Genomic DNA, 12,704 nt, shown 5'->3' on the forward strand with positions numbered 1-12,704 from the left:
CCAGGTCTTGAGGTTCTCTAGGTCCCGCAGGGGAGGGTCCGCCGGGCAGAGTGGAATGAGGTGGAGGGAACAGGCTAAGGGTTCTGGGCATAGGGCGCAAGGATGGATGATAGTGGGTTAGGTTAAGGGCAGAGGGGAGAGTGGGTGTCTGTAGTCTGCGCCAGAGTGTTACGTGTTTGTAATATAGGGAGGGGTGGGCCGTGGGTAGAGCTGGCATGAGGCCCTGTATGCCTGAGTCAGCTCACTGAATGTGTGCATGCGCTTCTTCGTGAATCCCCGATCCGAAGCCACCTGAGCCCGGTTTAAAGAACCTAGGGCTAAAAGGTTGGCGGCCTCGTTTTCGGGATTCCCGGAGTGCGCAGGCACCCATATCGGCTCCACTTGGCGAGGCGGGAGTGCATCGGGCGAGTCCAGTATGTCAAGCATGGTTATGGTTATGCGTTTGTTTGGCACGCAAACGGCAGGATCCTTATCAGAAAGAAGCAAGGTGATTCAGTCGTGGTTGTCCGATCTGAAGCGGACCTCGCTCAGCTGTCTTAAGCTTTTTACACATTATGCAGTACCACGAGCTTCTCCTACCGCACGAAGTTAAGAGCACCTTAGCAATAGAAAACAGCTTTTCAGCTTTACACCTAAATATTCGCTCGATAAGAAACAAGGCCGACCACTTGCCCTATCTCTTAGCACACCTTCAACATAGCTTTGATGTGCTGTTGTTCACAGAAACGTGGGCGGTGCATGAAATTTATTTTATAAACCTTCCTGATTATTCTCTTTTCTATTTGAACCGAAGCACGCGTGGTGGCGGTGTAGCCATTTACGTCAAAAGCGGTCTTAAAGCAGACCTACTACCCGAGTTTTCTCTTATGAAGGATGATTTTGAGATACTTACAGTCAAAATTGCTGACAGTATTGTCTCAGTGGTATATAGGCCCCCGTCAGGTTGCACTGATACCTTTATTGAGTTTTTTGATGCCTTTCTTGACTTTTGCTCTCGGGAAAGATCTACGCTTATTGGTGGCGACTTTAATCTTAACATTGAAGATAATAGTCGTAACAGCAGTGCCTTTTTAGAAGCTGTCTGGTCCAATGGATTTTTGAATTTAATAACCACACCTACCAGATTTACAGCTACTTCTTCGAGAACACTTGATCTTTTGATTGTTGACATCGCTTCGTATGTCAATTGTGCTGGAACTATAGTTTCGGATATTAGTGATCACTGCGCTGTATTTGCTTCTGTTGTTGCCCAAACACCTGCTGTCAATTGTGAACATAACGTCTTTACTTACCAGTGCATTAATGAAGAATCCCTTAACCGTTTTAGGCTGTCAATACTTTCTGAAGACTGGAGCTCGATTTTCAATTACTCTCAGCCGGACGATTGCTATAAGCACTTTGTTAATAAATTAAAAGTACACTACACACGCTGCTTTCCATGGAAGACAAAAACTAAAAACTCTAAGATCCGAAAACCATGGGTAACCCCCTTCACATGAAAATGATGAACCGCAAAAGTAAGCTTTTCAAGCGTTTTATGCTCACTAAGGATCCTGCTTATTTAGTTTCATTCAAAAAATATCGTAATAATCTAACAAGTGAGCTAAGGAGCGCTAAGCAAGCTTACCAGCAGCGCTTAGTTAGTAATAACAAGCACAATCCCCGACAGCTATGGAAAGTTTTGAATGAAGCTTTTGTCCACAAAAAACATAACAAAACACTAGGTGAACTATTTGTCGAAAATGAGCTTTTATCCGGGGCCTCTCTTGCAGAGAAATTTAACTGTTTTTTTACTGCCTTTAAGCCAACCGGAGATGTAAAACCTGCCACTAGTACAATTAGCAATATGCCTAATGAATCACTAGTCTTTTATCAAACGGATTCGGAAGAAGTGTTCTCAGTATTAATGAATCTGAAATCAACACGCTGTGTGGATTATGATGGGCTGCAAATAAAACCGCTGAAGTTTGTTGCAGACCTAATAGCCCCGTATCTAGCTTTCATTTTTAATAAGTCCCTTTCATGCTCTATTTTCCCTAATGAAATGAAAAATGCCAAAGTAACAGTTATCTTTAAAGTAGGTAATAAAGCCGTATTAACCAATTACCGCCCGATTTCCGTACTTCCGGTTTTTTCGAAGGTATATGAGAAGATTATTCTAAAAAGAATGGATAGCTTTTTTACTAAACACAGCTTGCTAACAGATTCACAGTTCGGGTTTCGAAAAGGACGCTCTACCGAATCTGCTCTCCTCTCACAAAAAGAATTTATCTTGCAAAATTTTGAACGTAAATGTCTAACTCTCGGTATCTTTGTTGATTTCAGTAAGGCTTTTGACTTTCTTAACCACACTATTTTGCTTGCTAAACTAGAAATGTATGGGGTTCGAGGAATGTGTCTCCATCTTCTACGGTCATACCTCACTGATCGAAAACAGGCTGTTTTCTGTGATGGACATGGATCCACTCTTCAGGCTATAAACTGTGGCGTGCCTCAGGGCAGCCTTTTAGGTCCTTTTCTCTTTAACGTATACATAAATGATCTCGTAAACATTGACAGTAACGTTAAATTCATTCTGTACGCAGATGACACCAGTATTTTCTTAACGGGCTCCTCAACAGATCAGTTATTAAATCGCGGTAATGCTGTTCTTAAAACTTTGCATGCGTGGTCCGTTCAAAATGGGTTGTCTATTAATACCAATAAATCTAAAGCTGTTTTCTTCAGGCCTAAAAACGTGAAAATTAACTTAAACGATGATCTTCAACTTGGGAATCATAAAATAGAAATCGTGGACACCTTCAAATCACTCGGTGTAATTTTTGACGCCTGTATGAGCTGGACCGCACACGCAACACATCTTCGCAAGAAATTAGCTCCTTCCGTTGGTTTTCTTGCTCGGTACCGCACTGAATTTCCTCCCTGTATAAAACGAATGATTTATCATGCCCTCTTCCAATCACACATTAACTATTGCCACATAGTTTGGGCTACCACATCCAAAACAAATCTACAGAAAATTCTAATTCTCCAAAAGAAAGCTATCAGGATTATCGCAGGTGCCAGTTTTACTGCCCATACGGCTGAATTGTTTACTAAGTATGAAGTAATTCGTGTCAATGTTTTTCTTGAGTACCGCCTATTATACCATCTCAAATTTTCTTCACCATCAATATATAATTTTTTGCTTAATATCGCATTGTTAAAGCCCATAGAAAAGTATGTTCAAACCCGATCAACTGCAAAATGGACACTTCCACGAGCTAGAACTAACTATGGTAAACAAGCACTTAACTTCCTTATACCTAATGTTCTAAACAGCTACGAATCTAACCAGCTGAGCATGTATAACCTCCGACCACATGATTTAAAAGTGTACTTTGTAAATAATATTCCATAACTTCTTTTCATATATTGTAGTTTGTGTATGTATCGGTGTCCTTTTCCCCTTTGTAATCAACCCAGCAGTGTATAACTTTCAAATACATTTGTTCAGTTTTAATTGTTTTTGTTCTGGTTTCAAACTACATCTATGTGTACCCATCAGTTCAATCGTAAATATTATAAATTCTTTCTACAGTGTGCTCGTATGCGATCTGCCACCGTTGTATGCATGTGTTTATTTTATTATTTTGTAATGGCTCTTAGATGAGCCACAAGCATTTTCAAGCTATTTTCTTTAGCTTTTGGCCTGTGGCTCATCCTAAAGACTGTATGCACATTTGTAAAATAAAATAAACTTTGAATTGGATTGGTAAAAAAAGCAGGGACATGAACTCGGCCTCGAGCAAAATTTAGAATCGCAGTTTTAGAGTAACTTAAATTATACCGGGCTTCCGTGCGAGTGATAGCAAGTGCAATGGCCGCTTCATCTGCAGCCTCTGGGGACGTGTCTGGAGGGAGAGGTAGGGTGAGGAGGGTGGATGAAGAGGAGTCCACCACAGCTGCTGTCGCTTCATCACCCGTGCAGGCAGCGTCCACCCATACTGTGTCCGGCTCGGAGCCGTACGCTCGATGGAGTGCCTTCGCATGGGCTCTGCGGTGCTGCTAATGGTGGCACGGGTGCATATTCCTCGGGAGTGGCCTGATGACAAGCTCCAGGTGAAGGGGTCGTGGGATGACAAGGAGTGTTGGGTTGTTGGCCGGTATTCTAATTCCGAGGGAGTCCAGGATATACCGACCTGTGGAAGTTTGTGTGAGGCTGATGTATTGGGCTTGTCGGTGGGCCTCCACCAGTTCCCCGATCGTGTTGTGGAGGCCCAGGCCTAGTAATCTGTCTGTGGGTGTGTTGAGGGGAAGATGAAGTGCTACTTTGAATGCCTTGCAAATCAAAGCATCCAAAGCGTTTATGTCATGTTTGGACAGTTGTAAGTATGGGGTAGTGTACAGCACGCGGCTGAGGACAAAGACATGAATGAGGCGACATAGGTCGCGCTCCTTTATGCCTCTATGATGTCCCGAAACCCAGCGGATGAGGTGCGATATCGCGCCTACAACCTGCTTGAGTTTCTTGAGGGTGGTGGTGTTTTTGCCAACGTTCTGGATGTGCAGGCCCAATACACGTAGGGTGCCAACCTCAGGTACCAGGTCACCATTCAATTCAATGGCAATGGGGGAGCGGGGACAGCGGTGGTTCTTAGGCCGGATGAAGAGCAGTTCGGACTTCTCTGGGGAGCAAGACAGTCCGATGGTCCGTGCGTAATTTTGGGTAAGGGCTTCCTGTAAGGTGTTCTCTATGTCTCCGTCACTGCCGTGGGTGGTCCACAGGGCGATATCGTCGGCATAAAGAATGTGCTTCGGGTCGGGAATAGTTGCCAATTCTCGAGCGAGGGGGATGAGGGTAATGTTAAAGAGAAAGGAGGAAAGGACGGACTCTTGAGGGGTGCCGATAATCTGAAACGTGTAGGAGGGGGAAGACAAAGGGCCGAAGAGTATCTCAGCCGTGCGGTCAGTGAGGAGTGCTTGAATGTAGGCATATGTGCACGCACCCATATTCAATAGGGATAGACTAGTCATGATCACCTGATCTACAATTCGGTCAAAAGCTTTGGAGAGATCCAAAGCTAAGACTTCCTTGTGTAAGCGATCGTACGACGCAATTTCTCATCGGCGCCTACTCCCGTCGAGACTGCGCCAGTCGTGTCCTCGACTCAAGTGGAGCTCACGTGAATGTGGCTCGGTGCGCCGGTCGGTCCAGAGTGCATACCGCATCGCCTGACTCGAGTGGCGCTCACGTGAATGTGGCTCGGTGCGTTCGTCGGTCCGGAATGCATACCGCATCGCTTGCCTATCCTCTTCCATTCTTCCCGGCGCCGTCAGGACGCCGTTTGTGTTTGTGATGTTTTGTGTTTTCGCGAGTGCGGCGCGTCGACTCATCAGCGTCGGCGGCAAGAAGCGCAGCGAGAGTGTGTGGTGCGCGAGCGATCTGAGCGGACGTGCGAGTAAGACAGTGCGAACCCTTTTGAAGTGCGCGAACTTGAATTGTAACCACAATATATCCGTTTTTATTACCCAAAAAAATTGTGTGTGCGTGGAGTGTTCTTACTCGCTCCCCTCCCATTTTCGGTCATCTCTAACAAATCAGAAGTGGGATATCAAAGCCAACAAGAACCGGAGAAGACTGCGAGTGCGAATTCAGTGACTTGGGCGTGTGCGCAGAGCGAATCATGAGCGATACACCTGGAGAAGGAGCGGACACCAGCGACGCCCAGGATGGCGCTAGGGCGAGCGAGAGCGTTACTGTGACGGAGCTGCTAAGCGCAATGCGTGAAAAGGACCGGCTTCTGACAAGCCTATTGGAGCGACTCGTCCATCCATCAGGAACTCCGAGCGCGGCAACACCCAGCTATCATGTGATGCCTGACCTGAGTAAGAACATCGCTGACTTCGATGGAGGTGGAGACGCTGCATCGGCTAAGGAGTGGCTCGAAAACACCCAAATGACGGCGACCTTACACCGCTGGCCAGAAGAGTTACGGTTAGAAACGGCTAAATGCCACCTCGTTGGACCTGCCAAGGACTGGCTGCGTTCGCGAGTCGAGGTGTCCACGTCTTGGGAAAGTTTCTCATACCACTTCCGCCGCACCTTCTGTGGCCAGACCCGAGCGGCAGAAAGGTGGAGACAGATGCAGGAGCGCGTGCAGCAGCGCAACGAGAGCACGACGGCATACTTCCCCTCGAAGGTTCGCCTCTGTCGGGAGGCAAATCTCGACTTCTGCGACACTCGTGTGCAAGTGTTGACTGGCTTACGTTCAAGACAGCTGTGTACGATGCTACTAGGACGCACCTACGAAGACGACGACAATATCCTCCCCGACATCATGGAATTTGAGCGCATTGACCGTGAGCAGGAGCAGCGATTCGGCAGTACGCACGAGAAGAGGCCTTTCAGCGCGGCCACCACGAGTAGCCCAACACGACTTCCTGCGCGGAAGAGCACCTACGAGCGACCGAGCAAGGACTGGAGACCGCCTCTGACGAACGAAAAAGGCGAGATGAAGTGCTACAACTGCGGCCGATTCGGGCACATCTCCCGCGACTGTCCGGACGAAAGGCGCGAGATGCGATGTTTAAGTTGCGGAAAAAGCGGGCACACTCAGCGTCACTGTTCTGAAAAAGCTAAAAGTAACGAGACCAATACAGTTACTGACTCCGAAGAGGAGAAAGTCGTTCCGGGAGCGCTACTCAAGCAAGTGACATGGAATGGGACCATGACACTCCTCGGCATGATTGATAACGGGAGCTCAGGGTGCCTCTTGCGCGCGTCGGCGGCGGAACGCTGCGGCGCAGTGCTGACAAAAGATTCCACAGCGCTCTACGGTTTCGGCAGCCAAGGCACCCCGTCCGCAAGAGCGATTCGAAAGTGTTACGCCGACCTGCAAATTGACGGCGTCACAGGCAAGAACATTCCAATTTTTGTTGTCCCGGACGATGCTTTGTCACTCGATTTAATCGTGGGCAGAACTTATACAGAACTGCCATACATAGCTTACGGAAGGCTTGGTTGTTGCCTCCGCTTTTGGCGTCAGCAAGAATGCCCATTCTCCCATTTAGAGCCGGTGAATGAGTCGAAGTTGCGTGTGCAGACTACTGACAAAAGTGTCCTGCACCCTAACACGATCAACTGGATCCCACTGTCGACGGCATCTGACCTTCCCGGGCCGGTTTTTCTTGGTACCTTTGGGAACGAAATCCTTCTTGAAATAAAAGACGGGGAAATCAACGTGCCGGTTTTTACGAGCGGAGACCAAGAAGTGGTTATCAGAAAAGGACAGCGATTCGGGCGCGTAACAGAGGTCGATGTTGTTGGTGTACCTGAAGAGCTTGATCGCCGAGTGGACGAGCCAGAGATTCTCTGTGTGAGAGCAGATCGCCAACCACTCGAAGAGCAACAGGTGGAGGTGGGGCCCTCAGTGACCACAGAGCAGAAGGGTGAGCTTCTTTGCCTCCTAAACGAGTATCGGGAGTGTTTCGCCAACAATTTGAGCGAGCTTGGATGCACGGCCGTCCTGAAAATGGACTCCCTGCTTGAAGACAGGTTTGAAGTGTGTATTACATGTGACCTCGCCGATCAAGTAAATGTTCTTCAGAGAGGAGATGAAGAACTGCGAGAACTTATAACCGTTCTGGAGAAGCCTGGGAGCGCACGTACCAAAGAAGAGAAGGCGAAAGTAAAAGGCTACAGCCTTAGAGAAGGCAGGCTAGTGAGAGAACTCGAACAAGACGGAAGAACAGTGTTCTAGTTCGTACTACCCAAGTGCGCGAGAAAGGCATTTGTGGTACAGTCTCATGATTTGATGGCACATTTCGCAGTCGACAAGACAGTCTCCAAACTTCAAGAGAGCTTTTGGTTCCAGCGAATGAGGAATTACGTCCGGAAGCATATTTCTCAGTGTTTCCAGTGTATTTACAACAAAGCGCCTGCCGGCAGACGAGCAGGTCTTCTACATCCGATCCCACCAGGTAAACGACCGTTCGAGGTAATACACATGGATCATATGGGGCCATTCGTCCCAAGCAAGAAGCGCAACCAGTATCTACTTGTATTCATTGACAACCTCACAAGATTCGTGAGACTCATCGCTACACGCGACACTTCAACGAAGCACGTGCTCCGTGCACTGGAAGAGTTCGTCCTTGAAAGGGGCCTTCCAAGAACTATTATTACCGATAGAGGCAGTTGTTTCACGTCGCGCGCCTTAGAAGAATTTTGCACTGCACGATCCATACACCATGTGCTCAACTCGACACGCCACCCTCAGGCAAACGGCCTCGTGGAGAGAGTGAATAGAACCATTCTGCCGGTCATTACGACTTCAATGAACGACCCAAGCCAGCGCGACTGGGACGCAAACCTTGGCAAGGCTGAGCGCGTCATCAATAATTCCGTCAACAAGACATCTGGGAAAACACCGTTCGAGATGCTGTACGGGTACCAGCCGGACTTTTACGGCGCCGCGCTGAAAAGAATTGTGTGTGCGTGGAGTGTTCTTACTCGCTCCCCTCCCATTTTCGGTCATCTCTAACACTTGGTGTGACCCGGAAGAAGCGGGTCGAAAATGTCGTGTGTGAGTTGCAGCATGGCGTCCTGTGCGGATAGAGCGAGCGAAATGCCACCATTATATGCGGGTAAAGATTGTAGTCCGCCATGTGACTTGTGAGTCTCGCTAATACAACATGCTCGAGGAGCTTCCCGAGGCATGAGGTTAGCGAAATCGGGCGAAGGTTTTGGATTATGAGTGGTTTGTTGGGTTTAGGTGTGAATATTACCTTCGCGTGGCGCCACGACAGCGGGAGGTTACCCTCTCTCCAGCACTGGTTGAAGTATTTCGTAATGTGGGTGATCGATTGGTCATCCAGATTACTGAGCATGGAGTATGTGATCTGGTCTGCACCAGGTGCGGAGTTGGCGCGAAGAATCAGGAGGGCTGCTCTGACTTCCGTCTGCGTGATGTCGGTATCGAGTGTGGGATTTGCTTGTCCTGTGTAGTGGGGTAGAGGTGTGGGGCCGCCTAGAGATGTGTACATGGTTTGAAGTGTGTCTAGAAGGGTGTCAGGATCCTCAATGTGTTCATGTGTGAGGCGTGACACATGGTGCTGTGTTGCTGATTTGGAGCATGTGGGGTCAATGAGGTGTCGGAAGAGTTGCCATGTGCGTTAGCTGGATAGGTTTCCGGCGTTGCCGTCACATATCTGTCCCCAGTTGGATCGGCAGAGCTCCTCAGTGTACTGTTGGATTTGTTTCTGCAGCGCGGCCATCCGCTTTTTAAGCGTTCTGTTGTGTTTGTTGCTTTTCTAGCGTTCCAGGATGCTGTGATAAGCCTCCTAGAGGTGAGCTAGGCGTGTGTCGAGGGTAGGGGTTTCGGTTGTAGTTTCAATGTGCCGGGTGTTGTGGTGAACGTCACGCTTGAGTGACTGCACCCATGCGTCGATGTCTGCGATGGGAATGTCTGGGGGGGGGGGGGGGGGGGGGCGGTGCGTGCAGCGTGAAAGGCATCCCAGTTAATGACTTTGTGTGTTGTATTTGCGTGACGGGGTGGTTTGTACGGGACAGTGATATGTATAATGTAATGATCACTGCCCAGTGTATGTTGCGTTCTGTTCCAGGTAACGCCGCGGATGCAGCGGCTAAGCGTCAGGTCCGGACTGGTGTCCATGCTGACACTGTTGCCGATCCGCATAGGCGTCTGAAATGTGTTGTGCACAGTGAGTTGGAGGTTCTGCAGGAGCAGCCAGAGCCTGCGACCTCGATGTGTCGTGGTTGTGTATCCCCAGTCAGTATGCTGACTGTTGAAGTCCCCACCGATGAGTAGGGGATGTTTCCCTGCTAGATGCTGTAGCTTTCGCAGAAGCGATTCTAGCGGGGCCATCGACAAGGACGGGGGGTGGTATATGTTTGCCATAAATATAGAAGGAAGTGAATGTGTGTGAAGTATAACTTCTGTGATCACGCAGGGCGTCTCAGACGTGATGTGATGAGTTTTGTAGGTGAGGCTGCGGTGGATGAGTGTTGACGCCCTGGGTGTGTAGGTGCGTAGAGATCCGAGTGTGTAGATGTGCAGCAGGGGAGGGTTGCCCGGTGTGCAGTCTCATGGAGAAGAAGTATGTGGGGCGTGGGTGATGCGCTGCTCGTTTTTCGATGAGTGTGGCGGCAAAGGTGATTGAATCTGGCCTCGAGGCGGGTGTCTAGCTCTTTTAGTTTGTGGTCAAATTTGGCTTCGTGTGCTGCTAATTAGCGTCTATTTCCGGGGGCACTGGAGGGGGTGTGGCGTCTGTGGTGCGCTGTTTCTTTGCGAGAGGGGTGCTCGAAGTGTCTGTGCATGATGAGGTCGAGTTAATGACAGGGGGTGTGGGTTGAGGGGGCATCGAGGGGGCGGCGGTGCGTAGGAGGGAGGAAAGGCGGCTTACCTCGTCACGCAAGGCCTTGAGTTCCTGGTCTCTCGGATCTGCCTGGGAGGACTGGGGTGGGCGTAGTCCGACAATCATCAGCGTCTCACCATCGGGCGTCTCAGCATCGAGCGTCTCGGATCCCTGAACCCCGCACCCAGCAGGAGGCGTCGTCCAGGATCGTCACCCCGGCGCCCGGCTCCCGGCTCCCGGCCGGCTGCCCGAGAACGCCTGCTGCCCTGCCGTCCCAGGAGCCCGGTAGAGGTGCTGCCCGCGGCCCCCCACCTCCCACCAGCGTCCCGCCTGCTGAACCCGGTCCCCGGCCCGGCAACTGCATGGCGACCACCGGCCCCCCCGGGGGGACCGACGTTTCGCGCGCCTCCCCCGAAGGCACACTGTTTCACCTTTGAGGTGAAAATCGAGGCCTCGGTTGACGACATTGTCGACGGCATCGAGCCGGTCGTTGGCCCCAAGGGGCTGGAGTTACTCCAGCACCAAGGGGGATTCAAGTTTTGCGTCGCCGTAGCCTCGGCTGGGGCGGCTCAATAGCTCATCGCAGAGGGGGCCTTCCGAGTCATCGGCACCCCTGTTCCGGTCGCCTGCGTGGGCCCAGCAGTCGCCAACGTCACCGTTTTCCGGCTGCCGCTCTTCGTAGGCGGCGCGTCGCTCGCCTCGGCACTCAGCCCCTACGGGAAAGTGCTCGAGGTGAGCTACCCAGTCCTGAAGGGCCGGCGGCACGTCGGCAACGGGCAGTGCCTGGTGCGCATGAAAATCCGCAAGCCCGTGCCGAACTTTGTCTCCGTGCTGGGCCGCCGTGCCATGTGCGATTACCGTGGCGTTCAGAAGGTGCGCACCCGCTGCGGGCAGGAGGGCCACGTTGGCGCAACGTGCCGCACGCCGAGGTGCTCGCGCTGCGATGCGTTTGGCCACGACACGGCCGGATGCCAAGCGGCGTGCAGGCGATGCGCCGGCCCCCATGCAGCGGCAGCGCCGGCCCCCCGCGCAGCACCAGGCCCTCACCACTTCAAACGACCATAGCCTGCCTCGCCGTGCCCCCCGCCGCCAACCATCTGAGGAGGAGGGGCCTCGTATCGCCAGCACCAGCACCCCGACAGCACCCTGTGCTCCAGAGGCGGCGACGGGAGGAGCGCGCGACTATGATCCGGTGAGCCAGCCGCTCGATTTACGAGCGCAGGCGGCAGACGCAATGGACACCGGAAAGTTAGCGGGGAAGCAAGCGAGGCAGGAATCTGAGGAGAGTTCAGACGGCACTGCCCCGCCCCAGGCTAAGAAACCGGTTCCAAGCTCCGCTCATGGCAGGGCCGCTTAACCGTGTAGCAATTACGTCGGCGCCCTGTCTTAACATCATGGCGTTAGTGCATCTCCTCTCCCTGAATGTTCAGGGATTTCGATTGCCGGACAAGCAGAGAGAGGTGATGCACTTCGCGCGTGCACAGCTCGTCGACATCCTGTTCCTACAGGAATGTAATTTCCGCTACCCACGCGAGGTCTCCCATTTTAAGTCCCGTTTTAGTGTAGAAGCCTTTTTTTCGTCAACTTGTTCTGTTTCGCGTGGTGGTGGCGTCGTTTTTGTCAACAGCTCCCTTCGCTCTGGCGCGCATTTATCCTTGTTTTCTTGTTGGTGATTTTAAATGGGTTTTGGATCCCGTACGAGACGTTTGCGGTACAGGCCAGGGGCGACTCTACGCCGGGGCCCGGTCTCTGCGGGATATTTGTATCCAGTTTTGTTTGACTGACGCGTGGGTTAAGCTACTCGGCGATGGTTTTGGTGGCACCTGGGAGCGGGTCATGTCAGCCAGCCGTATAGACAAGTTCCTGTTTCCGCGAGAACTCGAGTGCTGTTCGGTGTCGTGCGATGTGCTCGCGTTTCCCCCGAATACCCCACGCATTAGCGATCATCGACCTCTGTCAGCAGTGCTGGACATGGGCGGGGGCACCTTACGTTTAGACGCGTCGCGTATGGATCCATGTCTGCTGACTGATTGGTCGAGCGTGGTCCGTTCTACGACAGGTGCGAGCAGGCAGACCAGACGAGGCGCGGCAGGTTCGCGTCGAAGAGGTGATTCTGCCTGACGGTTCCAGGAGCAGCAGTGCGACTGTGATCTCTGACGCCTTTACGAGTCACTTTTCGCAACTGTTTGTTTCTGGCGCCGGACGGCGGCGTTCAGCCTCCTTCGCTGACGCCGTTCGTAGTTTAAGCGGACAGCTGCCACAGGTGCCGAGTGAGCTTGGCACAGAGCTTAGCGCCCCGGTTAGCTCAGAGGAGCTTTTCAAGACAGTCAGGGGCATGAAGACCG

At 51.4% G+C, this 12,704-nt stretch overlaps 2 protein-coding genes across 2 annotated transcripts in view; one reads left to right on the forward strand and one right to left on the reverse strand.

The window, feature by feature from the left end:
* Nucleotides 1-12,704, reverse strand: part of LOC149337173 (uncharacterized) — a 168,560-nt gene that overhangs the window by 123,233 nt on the left and 32,623 nt on the right. The window lies entirely within an intron of this gene.
* Nucleotides 5,561-8,192, forward strand: LOC149337175 (uncharacterized). The gene has a single exon (XM_089554838.1). It carries the CDS (start codon nucleotides 5,667-5,669, stop codon nucleotides 7,740-7,742), a length of 2,076 nt encoding a protein of 691 aa, XP_089410964.1. The 5' UTR covers nucleotides 5,561-5,666; the 3' UTR covers nucleotides 7,743-8,192.

Source organism: Amblyomma mixtum, chromosome 7 (genome assembly GCF_055824585.1).
Source record: "Amblyomma mixtum isolate Tamu chromosome 7, ASM5582458v1, whole genome shotgun sequence".
NCBI classification, from domain to species: domain Eukaryota; kingdom Metazoa; phylum Arthropoda; class Arachnida; order Ixodida; family Ixodidae; genus Amblyomma; species Amblyomma mixtum.